This window comes from Micromys minutus, assembly GCF_963924665.1.
Source record: "Micromys minutus genome assembly, chromosome: 8".
Lineage (NCBI taxonomy): Eukaryota > Metazoa > Chordata > Mammalia > Rodentia > Muridae > Micromys > Micromys minutus.
Genome location: NC_137977.1, coordinates 64,957,762 through 64,976,296, shown reverse-complemented (window position 1 = coordinate 64,976,296; position 18,535 = coordinate 64,957,762). Strand labels below are relative to the sequence as shown.

At 48.4% G+C, this 18,535-nt stretch overlaps 1 protein-coding gene across 2 annotated transcripts; it reads left to right on the top strand.

The window, feature by feature from the left end:
- Window positions 1-713: 713 nt before the first annotated feature.
- On the top strand, window positions 714-17,452 carry SALL3 (spalt like transcription factor 3; the record flags this gene model as incomplete). Of its 2 annotated transcripts, XM_080920138.1 has the most annotated exons (4): window positions 714-795; window positions 12,244-15,135; window positions 15,352-15,692; window positions 17,021-17,452. In XM_080920138.1, 4 exons carry the CDS (start codon window positions 714-716, stop codon window positions 17,450-17,452), a joined length of 3,747 nt encoding a protein of 1,248 aa, XP_080776264.1. The 2 variants fall into 2 exon arrangements, with proteins under 2 accessions (XP_080776264.1, XP_080776263.1); XM_080920137.1 differs by having other exon boundaries at window positions 12,244-15,692.
- Between the last annotated feature and the right edge of the window lie 1,083 nt (window positions 17,453-18,535).

Sequence of the window (18,535 nt, the reverse complement as noted above, 5' to 3'; positions counted from 1 at the left end):
AGCCGAGCGGCGGAACCAGTCGCTTCCCGAGGACCAGAAGCGGTCAGCCGGCCGGGAGCGCAGGCTGTGCGGCGCCCGAGCGGCCCGGGCGAGACAAAGGCGCCGGGTCGGAGCCCTGCCCGCGGCCGCTCGCTCCGGGAGGGGCGGCCCGGCGGCGGCGGGGGGGGGGGTGCGCGGCGCGGGCGGCGGCGCAGGCACTCTATAAAGGGGCGAGCCCGGCGCGCCGGCGGAGACGGCGCCGCGCGGACGCCACGAAAGTTTGCAGCCCGAGCGGCACGGAGGGGCCGCCGCTACGGCCCGCGCCACACCCCGGCCCGCCGGAGCCGCACCTGGGCGACGGAGAAGCGTAGCGCCTGAGCTCGGGCGGGCGGCGGAGCCCGCGATGTGAGCGGCGCGAGGCGGCGCGCACCCGGGTCCGCAGGCGCCGCGGCCCCTCCTCGCCAGCGCTGCCGCTAATTGCGAGAGCGGCCTCATTTGCATAGGCCGCCGGAGTCCGCTGGAGGCCGGCCAATCGGCGCGGCCCTCGGCTAATGGCCATGCATTATTCACCAGCCTAATTGCTCAGCCCCATGCGCGGCCCGCGCAGCCGCCGCTACCGCCCCGCGCCCCGCGCCCCGCGCCCGCCCGGCCGCCCCGCGCCCACCCCGCGCTGTCCCCGCCGGCCACCCCGCTGATGCCGCTGCCCCGCACGGGGCCGGAGCGCCGCTAGCAGCATGTCTCGGCGCAAGCAGGCCAAGCCCCAGCACCTCAAGTCCGACGAGGAGCTACCACCGCAGGACGGGGCTTCGGAGCACGGTGAGGGCCGGGGACCTCAGGGTGGCCCAGAGTTCTGGGGCGCCCACCCAGGTTGGGAAGCGCGGGCGGTGGGAGCGACTGCGCGCGTCTTGGAGTGGGAGAAAGTTCCCCTGCTCCCGTGAGCGAGTGCTAGCTCTGAGCCCGGCCCCTCGGCCAGGGTGGCCAACCCGGACTGGTACTCCCTCGAAGCGCGCGGGAGCGGAAAAGAGTTGAGGACCAAGTAAACTTGGCCCCGCTGCTCGGACTTGGGGAGCTGCGCGCGGAGGGCGCTGCGGCCGGGCTGGCTCCAGGACGGACCCGAGTCGGCTGGGCCGGAGGCAGAGGCCGGCTGGAGGCGAGCGGGCAGGCGGGGCTCTACGCTGCCGCTTCCGAGCGGCTCTGGTTCTCTGAGCCCACGCGCTGCTTTGGAGGGCCCGGAGCCCCCAGAACGCGCCGGGACCCTGGTCTAGCTCAGAACCGACCCCAGGGAGGGTGCAGCAGCGGGGAACGCGTCCGGGGCTCACCTACCGCTGGACGCGGGCCCTGGAAGCCGCCGCCTGGCCAGCTTTGTTCGGCGCCGCGCGCCTTGGTGCTCAGCCGGTGCTCGCCTGGAGCCTAGCCGGGGCCCCAGCACCACCTCGGTGATCCCAGTCTCTGTTGCTTGTCCCCGATACTGCCAGCAGGCCGCCTCGGGTGACCCTCAGGCCGCGAACCCCGCGGTGTCCCAGAGCGTTGACAAATCCAATCATCCCTTTCGGAAGCAAGTGGGGAAGTAAATGTCTCTTGGCCTTTCATTAATGGCCGACTGGGGAATTGTGGGGCACGAGCACAGCTGTTTCTTTTGGGGGCTAGTGCGTGTATGCGGTAGGACCTCAGCACGTTTCTGGCGGATTCCAAGTTTTCCCTTCGGCCTTTTCGTTCTCTTCTGGATGTACTGAAATCGGGCTCTGGAGGCACCTTCGCAGTTACTTCGATGGTAGGAACTTTCTCCTAGAACCATCCAAAAGTGCAGGACGGGCGCTACGGAAGTTAGACACTGGAGAAGATGCTAATTTAGTATGGTTGAACTTTGGCACCCTAAAGTTTATGGCACCCTGAATCCTGAGCCCTGGGCGCCAGTTTTGGCTCGCCTTGCCAGGGTCCTCAGCACTAGCAGGGAGGCCGAGGAGGGGTGGCCGCATATGACACAGAGCCCCCCAACTAGTTCGAGGTGGAATAATTTATTCCTTAAAAGCCAACTTTCATGATCAACCTATCGTAAATTGTTTAGAGGCAGATACTAAATAATCTTTTAACCATGAAAAGAATAGCTTCTTTAAAACAACCTCAAAACCCTAATAGAGAGAATTTAAGTTTTTAACACACAGCGTTAAAGTTTGACAAAGCATGCACGTCGCAGTAGAAAGTGAGAAAATGCCCGTAGCAGCCCTGGAATGAATTAAATCAAATGGGACTCGTTGGGTCTTTTTGTTGCCGGGAGGTGAGGGACCCGCATCTCTGCAGCCAAGTCAGCCAAGATTAGAACGGGCGATATGCTAAAAAGAAACGCTTGCATATGTTGGGTAGATTAGGGACAAAGAATCTTTTTGTCATGGAAATGGATTTTTTTGTTTTGTTTACTTCTTCACATAGAATTTCTCACACTTGGGTTGTTTTGTATTACCCTCAATGACTACATGATCAAATGAATGGATTTATTTCTGCCGAATGAGAAAGACAGTCTTTCCCTCAAAAGAACTACACTGCATCCCAGGGAGGAATTTTAGAGCTTCATTATTGCGGCTCCTGAATAGCTCAAAATCCTCTTTCACGGCGGCTCTAAAACGCAACAGTGTAAATAGTTCTCCGCTTTGTAGGGTCGTTATCAAAATGTGCAATGTCTCCTTTTATTAAAGCATATTTTAATTAATAGAGCAAAACCTCGTGTATTTAACAATTAACAAGCCGAGGCACGGCTGTTCATTTTTAATTTCGCTTCAGAAATGTGAGTGTGGTAAAGTTAATCGTGTAAACATGTCGGAGGATATATAACCCCGACCGTGTTGAAAACCCCAGATAGTCAATTATTTACGAGTTCTCTTTTGAATTCTGCTCGCTGCTCAAATTTATTTCGAGACTCTTCCATATCCAGGTTTTCTCTTCTTGCAATAGCAGCGTTCCTACCCTGGCTGTGTTTTCTTAGAGCCACTCAGACTTCTGAGCCGAGGTTGCCACAGTTCCTCATCATATTTTGCAACAGGCCAGAAATAGCCTGTCTGAGGCTGAGCCCTTGTAAAGCTGCATGTGCTATCCGGGCTTGAAGGACAGTCTAGGCAAACTATTAAAATAAGTTCTTTCTGATTTAATTGTTCTGAAGCATAAAAGATACTGTGTTCCCTATGAAGTCAAGGAATGCTCACGCTGTCTTAACTCTTAACAGAACCAAGAGAAGAAGGGTTTTTGGTTTTTTTTGTTTTTGTTTTTGTTTTTTAAGATAAGTGGTTGGGTAAACTAAATTACTCCGTTGTCATTTCAAATTCTTAAATTGTTTTACATGCAGAGGAGACAAACATGTGCTGCGTGAAGTTACAAGTGAGCCAAGTCTCCAATGTTTTAGAAAGGAAGTAAATGGTTCCTTTGTATTAGTTTGGGTGTGACATGTTAATTAAAGCACCAGGTCCATCTCTGCAGAGGAATTGAAGGCTTTTGTTAATACCATACAGAACAGATACCTTATGAGAGAGAGAGAGAGAGAGAGAGAGAGAGAGAGAATATGAGGATATGAGAATATATAGCGGAGGCCAAAGATGCACAGTCATGTTGCTCTCCAGAGGAAACCGAATATTTTAATGGTTTATTTTTCAGGATTTGGTTTTTAGAGGAGCACTAAGAAAAAAAAAGCAGCAATAGCTTTGGCCCTCTCCACCTTCTAGACTGAAGGAATGAATGACAAATCTGCATGAAGGCAAGCCACGATGCCCAGTGGAAAGTTCTGGAGTTACCCTGTGATATTATTTTAAGTTATTGAGACTCAAATCCCCAGTAGAAACTGTCATTTAAAATTGTTTGTTCGTGAATATTTCCCATCTTAGAGATAGATGTGGTTCAGCTCTGGGATTCAGTTAGATCTGCACCACCAATGATGTTATCCTCTGAGCCAACTGAAGATTTTTGTTCTAAGGAAAAAAACTAATTAAAACTTGCAGTGACAGCGCCACACTCAAGCTCTACCAAGAACTTTAAAGACATTGCAACCGCGTGCCAGCAAAAAGAAAAAAAAAAAAAAAAAAAAGGCAGTTCCTAAAGATGCATTTCTCTGTCCTGGGAAAGTCTGTGTTTAAGGAAGAACAAAAGAATGTTGTAATTTAAAACAGTTCTGAGGATGCATCTTTTTGTGGTCACTAATGACCTCATGGTGTTTTTATTTTCTACCAGTTTACAGTGTATGGCTATCTTGAAATTTCTTTCAAATGTGGTAAGCTTTGACCTAAGAACTAACCAGTGGAATTCACAGACTGCTTAAGTTCAGGGAGAGCCAACAGAGCCCAGCGAGGAGACCTTTTTTCTTTTATCTGTATATGCAGGGTTTGCCTCCCCCCTCCCCCAATACCCGCATTTACAATTCAGCATACCAAAAGGGACAATACAGAAGCCACTTTCTTACATCCACTGGCACATTGTTTTCTCTGAAACACGGAAGGTACAAAGTAAGTAGAGGGGGAGGGGGGAAGAATTTGCAAACATTTCTCTTTAAAATAGCGCTCAAAAAAAAAAAAAAAAAAAAAAAAAAAAAAAAAAAAAACTTAACCTGTTTAAGAATGCACACTCCTAAAAATGGGTACCAATTAATTCCACCTTAAAGAGAGCTGATTATGAGACGAAAGTTGGGGAATTTAAGCAGAGTGTATTCTAAACTTTTCCAAGCCTATGTGTAATCCAGGTTCTTCAGATGTGTCCCAGGCAAACAGAGGGAAAGGTGCTGAGGGAGAAGCAGCAGGAATTACTTAGCAAGCTGATTGTTTCTTTGTATCTAGAAGGATGGCAAAAGCAGGCAAAAAGTAGGTCAGCTTTCATTTTCAGCCCCACCGGCCACCTCCTGGTGGCCTTAAGAGCATTTTCTTTGGGGATAGGGAATGCAGTAAACGGAGCCAAGATTTCTGTTCTGTGGACTGACCATCAGTTGGAATTTAGCATCCTCATGTGTAAGTCTTGGCACAAGGTCTTGTGTAAGTAAGTTAAACGTCTTTAAGCTGCTAATGCGATTTTTCACTGTCTTTTAATACAGCAACCTAGTTTTGAGTGTCCTATTAAAAAATAATGCGGAAAAAGAAGGGTCTCCATTTTCTCTTTTCCTGTACTGTCTCGCTGACTTTTGTTTTCTTCCACGATTTCTTGACTAATTGCCAGTATGAGAAAGGCCAATGAATCTTAGGCAATCTCATGACCATGTAGAACATGTGTAGAAATTCTACTACTGCAGGCTGAGGGCCTCTGTCACAAAGCGTGTGTTACGTTGCTGCACTTTTCATATGCAATCTATGTGAAAAACCGAATTTTAGTAATTGCTTTCAGTAAAATATTTTTAAAATATTTTGGATTTTGTTTTTGTCTTGTAATTTCAACACGGTCATGATTTAAGGTGTGGTTAACTGTGTTCCTGCCAGACAGACAGAGCAAGCAGTGCTCCAAGAAGTGAAAAATACAGTTTTTTAACAAAATAATGGGATGACCTTTATGCTCAAGACCAAGATTGATTTGTTTCTTAATTAAAGGCAAGGGGTCTGGCCACCAAAGGGGACTGTGGTTCCCGAGTGGTCTCTCCTCTGAGGGTGGACCTTTTCTCACCTCCAGATGAGTGGGGCTCAGCCCCCTCTGCATCCTTTACAAGCATGTATTTATAGTATGGCATGGAACCGTGTTTTCTAAGTGTGGTCCTAGGAAGGTGGGTGGCAGAATCCTGGCAAGCTTGTGTCTCCTCTCCCTAAAGGTGAGTTGTTACAAGTGCTGTGACAAGCCTTGCTGATTTAACCTTTGCCTGCTTTGCCCGGCTAGGGGTGGCCACTAGATGTCAAGCTCATAATACAATTAGTGCTTCTGTGCCGTTGACCTTGGCAACAGGACTCACCACCGTTCTGTTAAGTGTGAACTCCGAGTCGGAGTGTTAACTAGAGATCCCATGAGTTTGTTCCATGCAGTACAAGCTTATCAAATGCCATCCAGTTCAGCACAAGTGTTTATAGCTCTTGGAAGAAGAGAAACTGGCTCGCTTTTGTGTAGCCATTACATCTTGAACTGTTTAATTAACCCTGCAGGTGCCGGGGCACTTTGTTCTCATTCCCCAGCATTAAGGAGTCCTCAGAGTGGCCTCAGACTGAGCTGTTTGATAATAGTCTTGTGTAATTTGTACACATGCAGAGTCACTGGCATCATGGGGTGGGTGGTGGCTTTTCCAGGATGACTTTCTGCTTGTATGCAGATTTCTCCCCTAGAAATAAAGCAGTACCATGAAGTGAGGGTCAGTGATGGAAATGGTTTAAACGCCTGGCCCAGGTGCATAAAGCCCAGTGCTTACAGGAGATCTCTGTCTCTTTCCTAGTTGTGGTGTGCGCAGAGCTGTTTCAACCTAGATGTTTATGTACATAATCCATTTTGCTCACTCTATTCCCCAACCCCTGGCCAAGTGAGTGAGTGGGAGGGTGAGAGGGGGGGGTTATATGCTCTGTGATTTCAATCAAATGAACACTTTCTAGGAGGCATGTCATAAAAAGATGTTTTTGCCTTAGATCGTGGACCACCCTCACCAAATTATGACCAGAGTTGCTGGGTCCTGACACATCTCAGGTCTGTGGGGTTTTGGGTGGTGGTGGTGGGTTTTTTGTTTGTTTGATTGATTTTTTTCTTTATGAAGCTCGGGAATATGAGTATGAGTCAAGCCTGAGAACTAGATGAAAGGCTGATTGTTCACGCCTTGAAGTGCTACCAACATTTTTCTAACCAAAGTGACTGTGTGTGCAATGCTACCTCAACTCTTGTGTCCCATAAAGGGACAGTGTCTCAGTTCCCAGAGCCTCACCGCACAGACAAAAACTGAACCAGTTTAAACAGAAGACGCCTGGGGCCTGTGCCACAGGTGGTCGTGACTTAACAAATTTGTGATGTGGGCCACTGAGTAAGAGGGAGCCTGTGGGTCAGTGACGTCCTGAGCATAGCAAGACTGCCATCCACTGTTCAACTCTGTGAGCACACGCTTCCAGGTCTGGGGGAAAGGACAGAAATGTTTCTTTTGCGCCTGGAATTTCTTCTACATTGTTACACCCAGTGGGGGTCTCTATTTGTCTCCTCCTGTGACACAGCTTGGGCTCAGTGTGGCGATAATTCATCTTTCTTTATGGGATTCAAAGCTATCATAAGGAGTTAAAAAGAATTAATTTGCAAGAAAATAAGTGTCTCCATAGACTTTGAGAAAACTTGAGAAATGCTTGCTACACTTTTAAGAGCTGGAAAGACAAAGGAAAGCGTAGGGTTTCCTGCCGGGAAGACCTACCTGGCTTTTTTGTAAAGTTTTAGACGGGAAGTTTAACCCACCTCTCTCGGTACTAACCAGCTCTGCCTTCTTTCTCCCTTTGTTAATTGTGACAAATAGAAAGTATGTAGCAAGGTAAAGGAAACCATAAATCAGCAATTTCACTGCTGCTCTGTAATGTGTGAAATTCTTTACGCTTCTGAAAAGAGAAACTAAAAAATGAGTCTTGCTAAGAGCTGTGTGTGAATGTTTGTATAGAGAAAAGGTGAAGTCTCATGTCTATACACTGCAATGGCTTTTCACCTGGGACTCTTGAAAACAGAGCACGGTGTCATTTTCCAAAACTAACCAGAAGTGAAAGCAAGAAAGAGACTGACTCACTGGGAAGCTGCGGTAGGTGAGAGAGACTGAGAAGCAGCAGGTTTTTATTTAAACACGCTGTTTTATCAGTGAAGACAAAAACACTTTTAAAACGAGTGCGAGCTAGGTGTCTTGTGGCTTTCTCTGAGGGGCTGTGGGCCTTCCCCTTCTCTGCCAACCACCATGACTGCTACTCAAGATGGAGTTAGGAATCCCAAGTGCTGGGAGGACTACAAACCAACCCTACATTTATTTCTTTGTCACCTCCAGTGCAGATGACTGGTTTCCCAGAACATTGAGGTCTGTGTGGTCCTTTTGCTAGGTATCTTGACCTGGTAGTCACTGTCACTAACCAGCTGGTTTGCTAACTAGGAAGAAGGCCCTTCTAGGAGGGAAATCCAACACCCAGATGAATTAGTTGGTCAACTGGTTAACATTTTCTCTCCCAGTAATGTAACCTTTATAGTGAAGTGCTATAAAACGCCTGCTTAATCCCTGCCTAGTGAGTTTCAAATCTTAACTGTTGAACAGCCACTAGGCAAAAAAAGATGTGCATTACTTTGACAAAGATGAGACTGATTAGGATGCTTGTTTTTAAGCCCTCTCTATAAAAAAAAAAAAGAAGGAACGAATAGGAAGAAGAAAAAATAAAAACAAATTTCTTAAAGATTTGTTGTTGCTCTTGCTGTCCTTTTGAAGAGTGTGCCTCTCTGACTCTGGTTACCCGTGAATAAAACCTTAAGCAATATTAACTAATGAGTTAATAACTTTCACTCGTTAGCATGTCAGCCAGTTCAGAGTGTAGGCTTAAATGAAAGGTGGTTGAATAAGATAATCTTGGCTTCACAAGATGGTAGCTAAAGGCCAGTAGCAGCAATGTGACAAAATATAAAGCAGCCAGGGCACCCACCCGGGTTTTCTCTTACAGAAGACAAATAACAAGGTAATTTTGCACATAGGCACTTGTGTGTGCCTGTGCCCAAAAGCGGCTGTGGTGTAATTTCTCTCACTCTCTGTAGGATTCATCAGAGGTCAGCACTTGTGATCTGTGCGTCAGTAAAAATGTCTTGATACTCCAGAGAGTCTTGTACTTAGCAACTCGTACCATGTTCGGTTGTACCTGGTCATCCGCCAGTTCAGTTAAACAGTATTTGTGACTTAAAAACATTTCAAATACAGGCGAGCAAGTTCAGTTTCACGGCGGGAACATGAGTCTTTTGTATTTGTGCCTCTCATGATACATCTCTGCTTGTCTCCAACTTTTAAAGGAGGTCTAGTTGCATTCAAATGTGGAGACCACAGTTGTAGCTTGAGCCATGTGAGACACTGAAGAGCCTGTACTGTTGTCATTTTTAAACAGACCCCAGCAGAACTGCTAAGTGGTCATCCTAAATTTATTTGCCCCAGATAGGAAATGCAAATCATACTGAAGAATTTTCCCCTCACTGACTGTGGTTTTTAAGATCACTCTTTTGCCAAAAGTGAAATTCGCGATGAAGCCTGGCTCATAAGCAAATTGTTTCCAGGCTTGTTTTCCTTGTTGGGCTCATTAACATAAAGGACTGTTAACGGTCCAAAGGGTCTGAACTCCTTTTCCCTACAATTTCCTCCTTCAATTTGGAAGGAACATAGGTGGAAGATTGTTTTACTTTGAACAAAGTATCTTACGTTGGGATGATTGTCACTTAACAATTGCATTAAACAAAATGACATTATTTGGTAGGACACGCTTAGATATTCCATGCACACTTTGTACAGTTAAGAAACACTTATAATTTAGCAGCCCTTGCAGCAGAGAAAAAAGAAAGGAAGGAAGGAAAAAAAAAATTACCTGAGGGATCCCTTCTCAGCTTCAGTGTCTCTGGAAGTGAACCCTAAAAACACTTTTAACACTTAAAAAAAAACTAATGGGTATGTAAAAATGCAAATCTTTAAGGTAAATTTTGTTTGGGCTGACACCCTTCTGAAAACCACGGATATTCTGGGTCACAGGGCTACACTTGGTTATAAGGAAAATCTGTGAAATGCTCATTTTTTGAAGGTATAACTTACTTACAGCTATGCAAATTAATTCTCTCTACACTGAATAATGCACTCTAAATGATCTCAAAGTCAGCCCACTTTTAAGCATCTTCTAAAGGACTTGTTTCTAACACATACTAAACATAAAGCAAAAGCCTCCTTTTAGTAGGATATTCCTTGATATTGTAAATTTAAAATTTAAACCTTCAATTTTTGTGCATTTTCTGAACTGTGCATTTTTTTCTCCCAAAAGGAAGTGGGTATAGACAATCTTTCAAGGTATTAGCAATTTTTGATTTGTTGCCATTTCCTTTTAAAGAAAGTAGCAAAATTATACTTTTTCTGTCATAGCTTCACACATTGGAAAGCAACTTTAAAAGGCAGCCTTTGTTAGTTCTGTGCATTTATTTTACTGCCTAATGCAAATAAGCTTTTAGTGTCCATATGTATATAATATGTAATATGATATATATATATATGTTTTGAAGAGCATTATACAATTAATTAAATAAGTTAAAAATGGTATTTTGTTAAAACCTAAAATTAAGTTACTGGAATTTTGAAGACCTCACAGTTTGTTTTTATTCAATGATTAAAAAATTCTACACCCCCCCCCAAAGCCCGTTCTGTAACCTTAAGCAGGTTTACAATTAGTTTTGCATACATTGAGCAAAGTTGAGCACAGGGTATTTGTTTTGCTAATGCGCCTCTCTGCGGTATAAACCGGCTGTCTTTGCTCCTAGCTATCCTCAACCTCATTACAGATACCTACCCGCTCCTTCCCCCACGCAGTAATGAGAGCGCTTGCTGCAGCCTGATCTTCGCGCTGAGTTTAGTTTAAAAGTCTATGGGGTTTATGGGCTGCAGCTCTAAGTTCTTTCCCCCCTTCAAATGGCTTAGCCGGTTAAGAAAATGCTAATTGAATGCTGCTAATAATTTTTAAAGGCATGTATAAATTACCTGGAAATAATAGCCTCATGGAAAGCGACAGACCAGCCGCAAAAATATTTTTATTTTCCAGGCAAGGAGCAGTGGGAGTTTCCTGGACAAAAATTAAAAACAAAAACAAAAAACATAGCAACAAGGACAACAAATAGATTTCTCTCCTCAATATGGTACTGAGTTCCCCCCCCAAAAAAAGACCTTAAAAGAAAACTGTTGAGACATTTTTTTTAGCAAGTCCATGTGCTAACATTAGAACACCAGTGTCGAATTCTCAGGACGAACTGGAGCTGGTTTGCTCTCCACCTCAACTTTGCACATGACAAAGAGCCGACTGGTCTGTGACACTGTGACACTTGCTCTGTCCAACCGATCTGTTGCTGTCACTCCATCTGCAAGCTGACAAAACAAAAACCAAAACCCTTCACATCAGTGGTACCCAAGCTGGCACACCAAACCAGGCAGTGGTGGGCGCCACACCCCACCTCGGTGACCCAAAAAGCAAGCACCAGAAGTGTCACCGGTTGTCGATTTCTTGTTCCCGTACAGCTATTTATTTGATCAGGTGTGAATTAGAGCTGTTCATTAAACAAGGTTGTTATTCGGCACAAGAGGGTTAGGGGAGAGAGGAAGTGGCTGCCTACAACAGTAATTAAACATGTGTAACCAATTAGAGGCTTTTCCACGATGGTGCAAGCATATAATTTGCTAAGTCTTTCTATGAGAATAGATGGAAATAGGTACAAAAAGTGTGTCTGACTACAACATTCTCATGTTAAACATGCCAACATCAATGAACTTTAAATATATAATTCCTAGTTTGGTAGCAAAGCACTGAACTCTATTGGCTAATCACAATAACATGTAATTTTAAGTTCATTTTGCCCAAGCATATTGCATCTGACAGAGCCGATTAATTGTACTAAACATGGAGCCATTTTAGACCTAGTGTATATTGATAGTCACGTGGCAAATTCTGAAATGTAGAGGAGAGAGAAGGACATCACCATTTGGATCTTAAAGAAGCGCTTATAGTTTCTTTGTTATGTTCACAGATAGCATTTAGCCTAAATTTCCTACATGAAATAAATGCCTATTGACTCAAAAGGTTCTCTAGGATCATGTTAGATCAGCAGCACCTCAGCTGGGTATAGAGTTGATAAATCCATGAGCCCAGACCACACCACACAGGCTTCCTGTCAGGTGCTGGTGTGTGGGAAAGGTTACGGATTAGCTCGACAGTGTTAAGTGAACTGGCAGCGGCGTCTCTAATTTTGTTGGAAATGAGGAAGCCGGATGGTAAAGGGGAATCCTAATGAGCCCGTCGAAGGCTGGCTTTGTACCCAACAGACAGGGTGGCTGCGGATTGTATGAAGATATTGGAAATCGATGCCTTCTATGGAATTTCATTAAGAAGCAGTATCCACAATTGATAGAGCCTCATAATTTGATGGATTGTGCTAAGAAAATGATTAGCTAGCTAGAAAGAGTCATAGAACACACACGCTGGGACGTCAGAAATGTTGAAGTGGGGTAATTTGTACAAAATAAAAAATATTGATTTTACTGATGTGCAAAATTTTGAAACGGAGGGTGGCTGCCTGACGGAGCCTGGCTGATGTAATCTCTTTTTGGTTTCCTAGGCGTCCCGGGGGACGGTGCCGAGGACGCAGACAGCGGCAGTGAGAGCAGGAGCGGCAGCGAGGAAACCAGCGTGTGTGAGAAGTGCTGTGCCGAGTTCTTCAAGTGGGCGGACTTCCTGCAGCACAAGAAAACCTGCACAAAGAACCCACTGGTGCTGATCGTGCATGACGATGAGCCGGCGCCGCCCTCCGAGGACTTTCCAGAACCTTCTCCCGCCAGCTCGCCCAGTGACCGCACTGAGAGTGAGGTGGCTGAGGAGGTGGCGCCCACGGAGGGCAGCGAGGTGAAGGCTGCTGCAAAGGAGGTGGAGCCCATGGATGTGGAGGCATCTGCGGACAAGGGCCCTCCAGGCCCAAGTGTGCCCCCACCGCCACCTGCACTGCCACCACAGCCAGAGCCTGCGGCCTTCAGCATGCCTAGTACCAACGTGACCCTGGAGACGCTGCTCAGCACCAAGGTGGCCGTGGCACAGTTCTCGCAGGCTGCACGTGCAGGTGGCACAACAGGCGCTGGTGGCGGTGTGGGCGCTGTGGCCATCCCCATGATCCTAGAGCAGCTGGTGGCACTGCAGCAGCAGCAGATTCACCAGCTCCAGCTCATTGAGCAGATCCGCAGCCAGGTGGCCCTGATGAGCCGGCAGCCTGGGCCTCCCCTGAAGCCCTCCGCCAGCGCCCCTGGAGCAGCCTCGGTGCAGCTTCAGGGCCTGACTCCGCATGCGTCCCTCCAGCTTTCCGCTGGACCTGCCACTGCCTCTGCTGGCTCAGGCTCCAGCCTGCCAGCAGCCTTCGATGGCCCCCAGCACCTGTCCCAGCCTGCATCCGGCACAAGCACTCCTTGTAGCACTAGTGCGGGCCCCACTGATTCTGGGGCACACCCAGCCTGTAGCACTGGCCCGGCTCCAGGAGCTGTGGCCGCAGCATCCAGCACTGTAGGCAACACGGTGCAGCCCCAAAATGCATCTACGCCCCCTGCCCTGGGTCCGGGACCCCTCCTCAACTCAGCCTCCAGTCTGCCAAACCCTCTGCTACCTCAGACTTCATCCAGCAGCGTCATCTTTCCTAACCCGCTGGTTAGCATTGCTGCCACAGCCAACGCCCTGGACCCCCTGTCGGCTCTTATGAAGCACCGCAAGGGCAAGCCCCCTAATGTTTCAGTGTTCGAGCCCAAGGCCAGTGCCGAGGACCCTTTCTTTAAGCACAAGTGCAGGTTCTGTGCCAAGGTCTTCGGCAGTGACAGTGCATTGCAGATCCACCTGCGATCCCACACGGGGGAACGGCCCTTCAAATGTAACATCTGCGGGAACCGCTTTTCCACCAAGGGCAACCTGAAGGTCCACTTCCAGAGGCACAAGGAGAAGTACCCCCACATCCAGATGAACCCCTACCCTGTCCCAGAATACCTCGACAATGTGCCCACCTGCTCTGGGATTCCCTATGGCATGTCCCTACCCCCAGAAAAGCCAGTGACCACCTGGCTGGACACCAAGCCAGTGCTGCCCACTGTACCAACATCAGTAGGGCTTCAGCTGCCCCCTACTGTCCCCGGCACCCACAATTACACTGACTCCCCCAGCATCACTCCCATCACCCGGTCCCCACAGAGGCCCTCTCCAGCATCCAGCGAATGCACCTCTCTGTCTCCAGGCCTCAACAACACTGAGTCTGGTATCCCAGTGAGGCCTGAGTCACCCCAGCCACTCCTGGGTGGGCCTTCCCTTACTAAAACCGAGCCAGTCAGCCTGCCTTGCACAAGTACAAAGACAGGAGACGCTCCTGTGGTGGGTGGGCAGGTCAGTGGGTTGCCCACTTCGGCTGCCACCACTGTCACAGACAGCGCCTGCACGAGCCTCGGGAGCCCCGGTCTTCCAGCTGTCTCTGACCAGTTCAAGGCCCAGTTCCCCTTCGGCGGGCTGCTTGACTCCATGCAAACGTCGGAGACCTCAAAGCTGCAGCAGCTGGTGGAGAACATCGATAAGAAGATGACCGACCCGAACCAGTGCGTCATCTGCCACCGTGTGCTGAGTTGCCAGAGCGCACTGAAGATGCACTACAGGACGCACACAGGGGAGAGGCCCTTCAAGTGTAAGATCTGCGGCCGCGCCTTCACCACCAAAGGCAACCTGAAGACGCACTTCGGGGTGCACCGCGCCAAGCCCCCGCTCCGGGTGCAGCATTCTTGCCCGATCTGCCAGAAGAAGTTCACGAACGCTGTGGTTCTGCAACAGCATATCCGTATGCACATGGGAGGGCAGATCCCAAACACGCCACTGCCCGAGGGCCTGCAGGAGGCCATGGACGCCGAGCTGCCCTTTGATGAGAAGAACGCAGAGACGCTCAGCAGCTTTGACGATGACGTCGATGAGAACTCTATGGAGGAGGACTCGGAGCTGAAGGAAGCAGCCAGCGACTCGTCAAAGCCGCTTCTGTCTTACTCGGGCTCCTGTCCACCCTCACCGCCGTCAGTCATCTCCAGCATCGCCGCCCTCGAGAATCAAATGAAAATGATTGACTCGGTCATGAACTGCCAGCAGCTGGCCAGCTTGAAGTCCGTGGAAAATGGGTCTGGGGAAAGCGATCGCTTGAGCAACGACTCCTCATCTGCCGTGGGCGACCTGGAGAGCCGCAGCCCAGGCAGCCCTGCCCTATCTGAGTCCTCGTCCTCCCAGGCTCTGTCACCTGCTCACAGCAATGGTGAGAGCTTCAGGTCCAAGTCGCCAGGGGTTGGCCACCAGGAGGAACCGCAGGAGATCCCACTGAAGACCGAAAGGCTGGACAGCCCGCCCCCCGGCCCAGGAAATGGAGGTGCCCTGGACCTGACAGCGGGCCACCCTGGTCGGCCACTCATCAAGGAGGAGGCCCCTTTCAGCCTGCTGTTCCTGAGCAGAGAGCGGGGTAAGTGTGCGAGCACTGTGTGTGGTGTCTGTGGCAAGCCCTTTGCTTGCAAAAGTGCGTTGGAAATCCACTACCGCAGCCATACCAAGGAGCGGCCATTTGTCTGCATGGTCTGCAGGCGAGGCTGCTCCACTATGGGTAACTTAAAGCAGCACTTACTGACACACAAGTTGAAAGAGCTGCCTTCTCAGGTGTTTGACCCCAACTTTACTCTAGGTTCCAGCCACAGCACGCCTAGCCTGGCCTCCAGCCCTGCGCCCACCATGATCAAAATGGAAGTGAACGGCCACAGCAAGGCCATCGCGCTGGGTGAGAGCCCAGCCCTACCAGCCGGGGTCCAGGTCCCTACTGGGCCCCAGACAGTGATGAGCCCTGGCCTGGCACCCATGCTGGCACCCCCACCACGCCGGACACCCAAGCAGCACAACTGTCAATCATGTGGGAAGACCTTCTCCTCAGCCAGTGCCCTGCAGATCCATGAGCGCACCCACACAGGGGAGAAGCCCTTCGGTTGTACCATCTGCGGCAGGGCCTTCACCACCAAGGGCAATCTCAAGGTAAGAGGGCCACAGCCTGCGGCTGTGCCCAAGCCATGTGGTGCCCGTAGATGGTGCCACGGTCCCTTCCTCTAGGCTGCCTGGCAGAGGTTCTGTCCTCGCCCTCATGTGTATGTATGTATGTATGTATGTATGTGTACACATGTGTGGAGTGGGTTGTTTGTACATAGACAGTATGAGTGTACATAGTATGTGCATGTGTATATACATGTGCATGTAAGTTTGCACATGTATGTGCACAATACTGAAAAGATAAGCAGCCCGTTGAACAGTAGGAAATGAAGCAGGGATCCATGTTCTGCCTGGGGGAGGGGCGTGTCTGCCTGCCTCCTCTGATGGTATCTGCCTGCTCCAGGCCTAGGGTCATCATAGATATGGGGTGATCCGGCCCAGGACACAAACTTCCAATCTGAAAGCAAAATAAACATTAGCATATAATACAAAGACAAGACTTGCTCTGTGAGGTCTAAAATGTCCCATCATCTGTATGGCTGCATACAGGGCCCCTGGGAGGGACACTGGGTGAGAAGTTCCCCAGTTCGGGAAGCCTACAGGAAGCATGTCGTGTTTGTCCCTGCTTAAGCCTGAGCTCAGCCGAGTGTTCTCTGGAGACCGACTGCTGACAGATGCTCCAGTTTTCAGGCTAGGCTGCTTGCTAGCCTCGGCTAAACAGACGCCACCTGTCTCAGAAGTGTCTCCAGGGAGTGCCCATGGTCAAGACCTGTGGTTTCTGTGCTGAGCCAGCACTGAACTGAACAGGAATCTCCTAACGACCCTGCTGCTCTGGGTGGCCCGGGAGAGTCTTAGCACTCATTTTCCTGTTTGAGGGGAGGCAAGAGAGAAGGACCGTCGAAGACTTCAAGTTCAAGACCTTTTAAAAGCTTGAACGTGAGCAGAGGAGCTAATTGAACCTAGTTGACTTGGCGAGTTCCAGGGCAGGAAGACACCCTATCTGAAAAAGAAAAAAAAATAGAAGGAAGGGGGGCATGTTTGAAGGATAACACCAGAGGTTGTCTTTGACCACCACATGCACACAGTAGGGTGGAGAAAGGAAGAAGCGACAGACAAGGGCCTTTATTCTCTACAGCCCCTTGGGATTTTTTTCCTGGCGGGGGTGTGTGTTGGTTTCTAGCAAGTTTGTTCACTTAACGAGTCGGTGTTTCTTTTTTTATATTCACAGAATGAAATACTATGTGCCTAATACAAGGTGCTCAGGGAAGCTCCCCTAACTGTTAGAATGTGGACCCATGAAACATTGACATCAAGCCATAGCTGCCTCAGAGTTCTCGACTTGCTTACTTGTGGCTTGTCTCTCTGTTTCCCCACAGGTACACATGGGCACCCACATGTGGAACAATGCACCTGCAAGGCGTGGCCGCCGCCTGTCTGTCGAAAACCCCATGGCCCTGCTGGGTGGCGATGCTCTGAAGTTCTCCGAAATGTTCCAGAAGGACCTGGCAGCTCGGGCGATGAATGTTGACCCCAGCTTTTGGAACCAGTATGCCGCTGCCATCACCAACGGGCTCGCCATGAAGAACAATGAGATCTCTGTCATCCAGAATGGAGGCATTCCTCAGCTCCCAGTAAGTCTAGGCGGAGGTGCCATCCCACCTTTGGGCGCCATGGCTGGTGGGGTGGACAAGACACGAACTGGCAGTAGCCCACCCATTGTCAGCTTGGACAAAGCAAGCTCAGAGACGGGAGCCAGCCGGCCATTCACGAGGTTCATTGAGGATAACAAGGAGATTGGAATAAACTAGCAGGATACACTTAAGACTCTACCCTCCTCTTCTGTCCCGAGTCCACTCTGCAGAGTTGGAGCATCAGGCTTTGGACCCCACATGCCTAGGCTCTCGTTAACACTTTACCCACGACAGAAAATATCTGCACTGTGTGGCTGCTGTAAGGTGGCCTGGTTGAGTGAGGCACAGTACTTCGGTGGGTCTGACTGTTCTTACAAAAAGAACTCTGCAACCTTTTAAGTATATTTCAGACAAAAGTTTATGTGCTTGAAAAAAAAATGGCCTTAGGAACAGAGTGAGCTCAGACCATATCTACTTCATTTCTTCTCAAACCTAGTGACCCCTTTGTGTGGGGGAACGGGGTCCACTGTGGCAACCCCGTGAGCTGCATTCAATGGTTTTGTTCCAATTCTGTAGACACTTGAACTCTGTTTTAGGGACTCTTCGTCTTGAAGAAGCAGTTCAGTGCTCCAAACACAGTGTATAATGAAAGTCTCTTTGTCTATAGTATTTATGTTAAGATTATGCGGGTAACAGACAATAAAATAGCCCAACCTTAAATGAAGATTTTTGTATCACAGAATACATCTGGCTATGTGATTCTTTTTTTTTTTTTAAGCAAGATTTGCTTCATTATAAATAAGTCGATTAATCCAATGCAGGCAAAGTTGTGACGTTCTATTGGGAAAGATAGCATGCTTTTTGTGTGCAAGTACCTGTCAGTAACAGCCCTCCCCTTTAATTTAAATGTTTGTAGCTGCTACGTGAACAATTGTTCTCTAGTGTGGTCTGTAGCCCCTCGGTGGATTGGGAACAAGTTACAGACAACCATCACCGTAAAATGATTCACAGCATTATAAACAGTTGTGAGTAAATATTTCACATTATCAAAGCTGTATAATAAAGAGGTAATGTTTGTATAATGTGGTTGGAAATCTTAATTTATACAATGCACTTTTAGTATTTTGTATTAGGGAGGTTTGTCTATAATTTGAAAATTAAAAAAAAAAAAGATGTAAAGTATTTTATAAATAGTACTTCGGTTTAAAGAAAATGGAGGAAAAAAAAAAAAAACCCATGTCACAGTTTATTGTTTTGTCT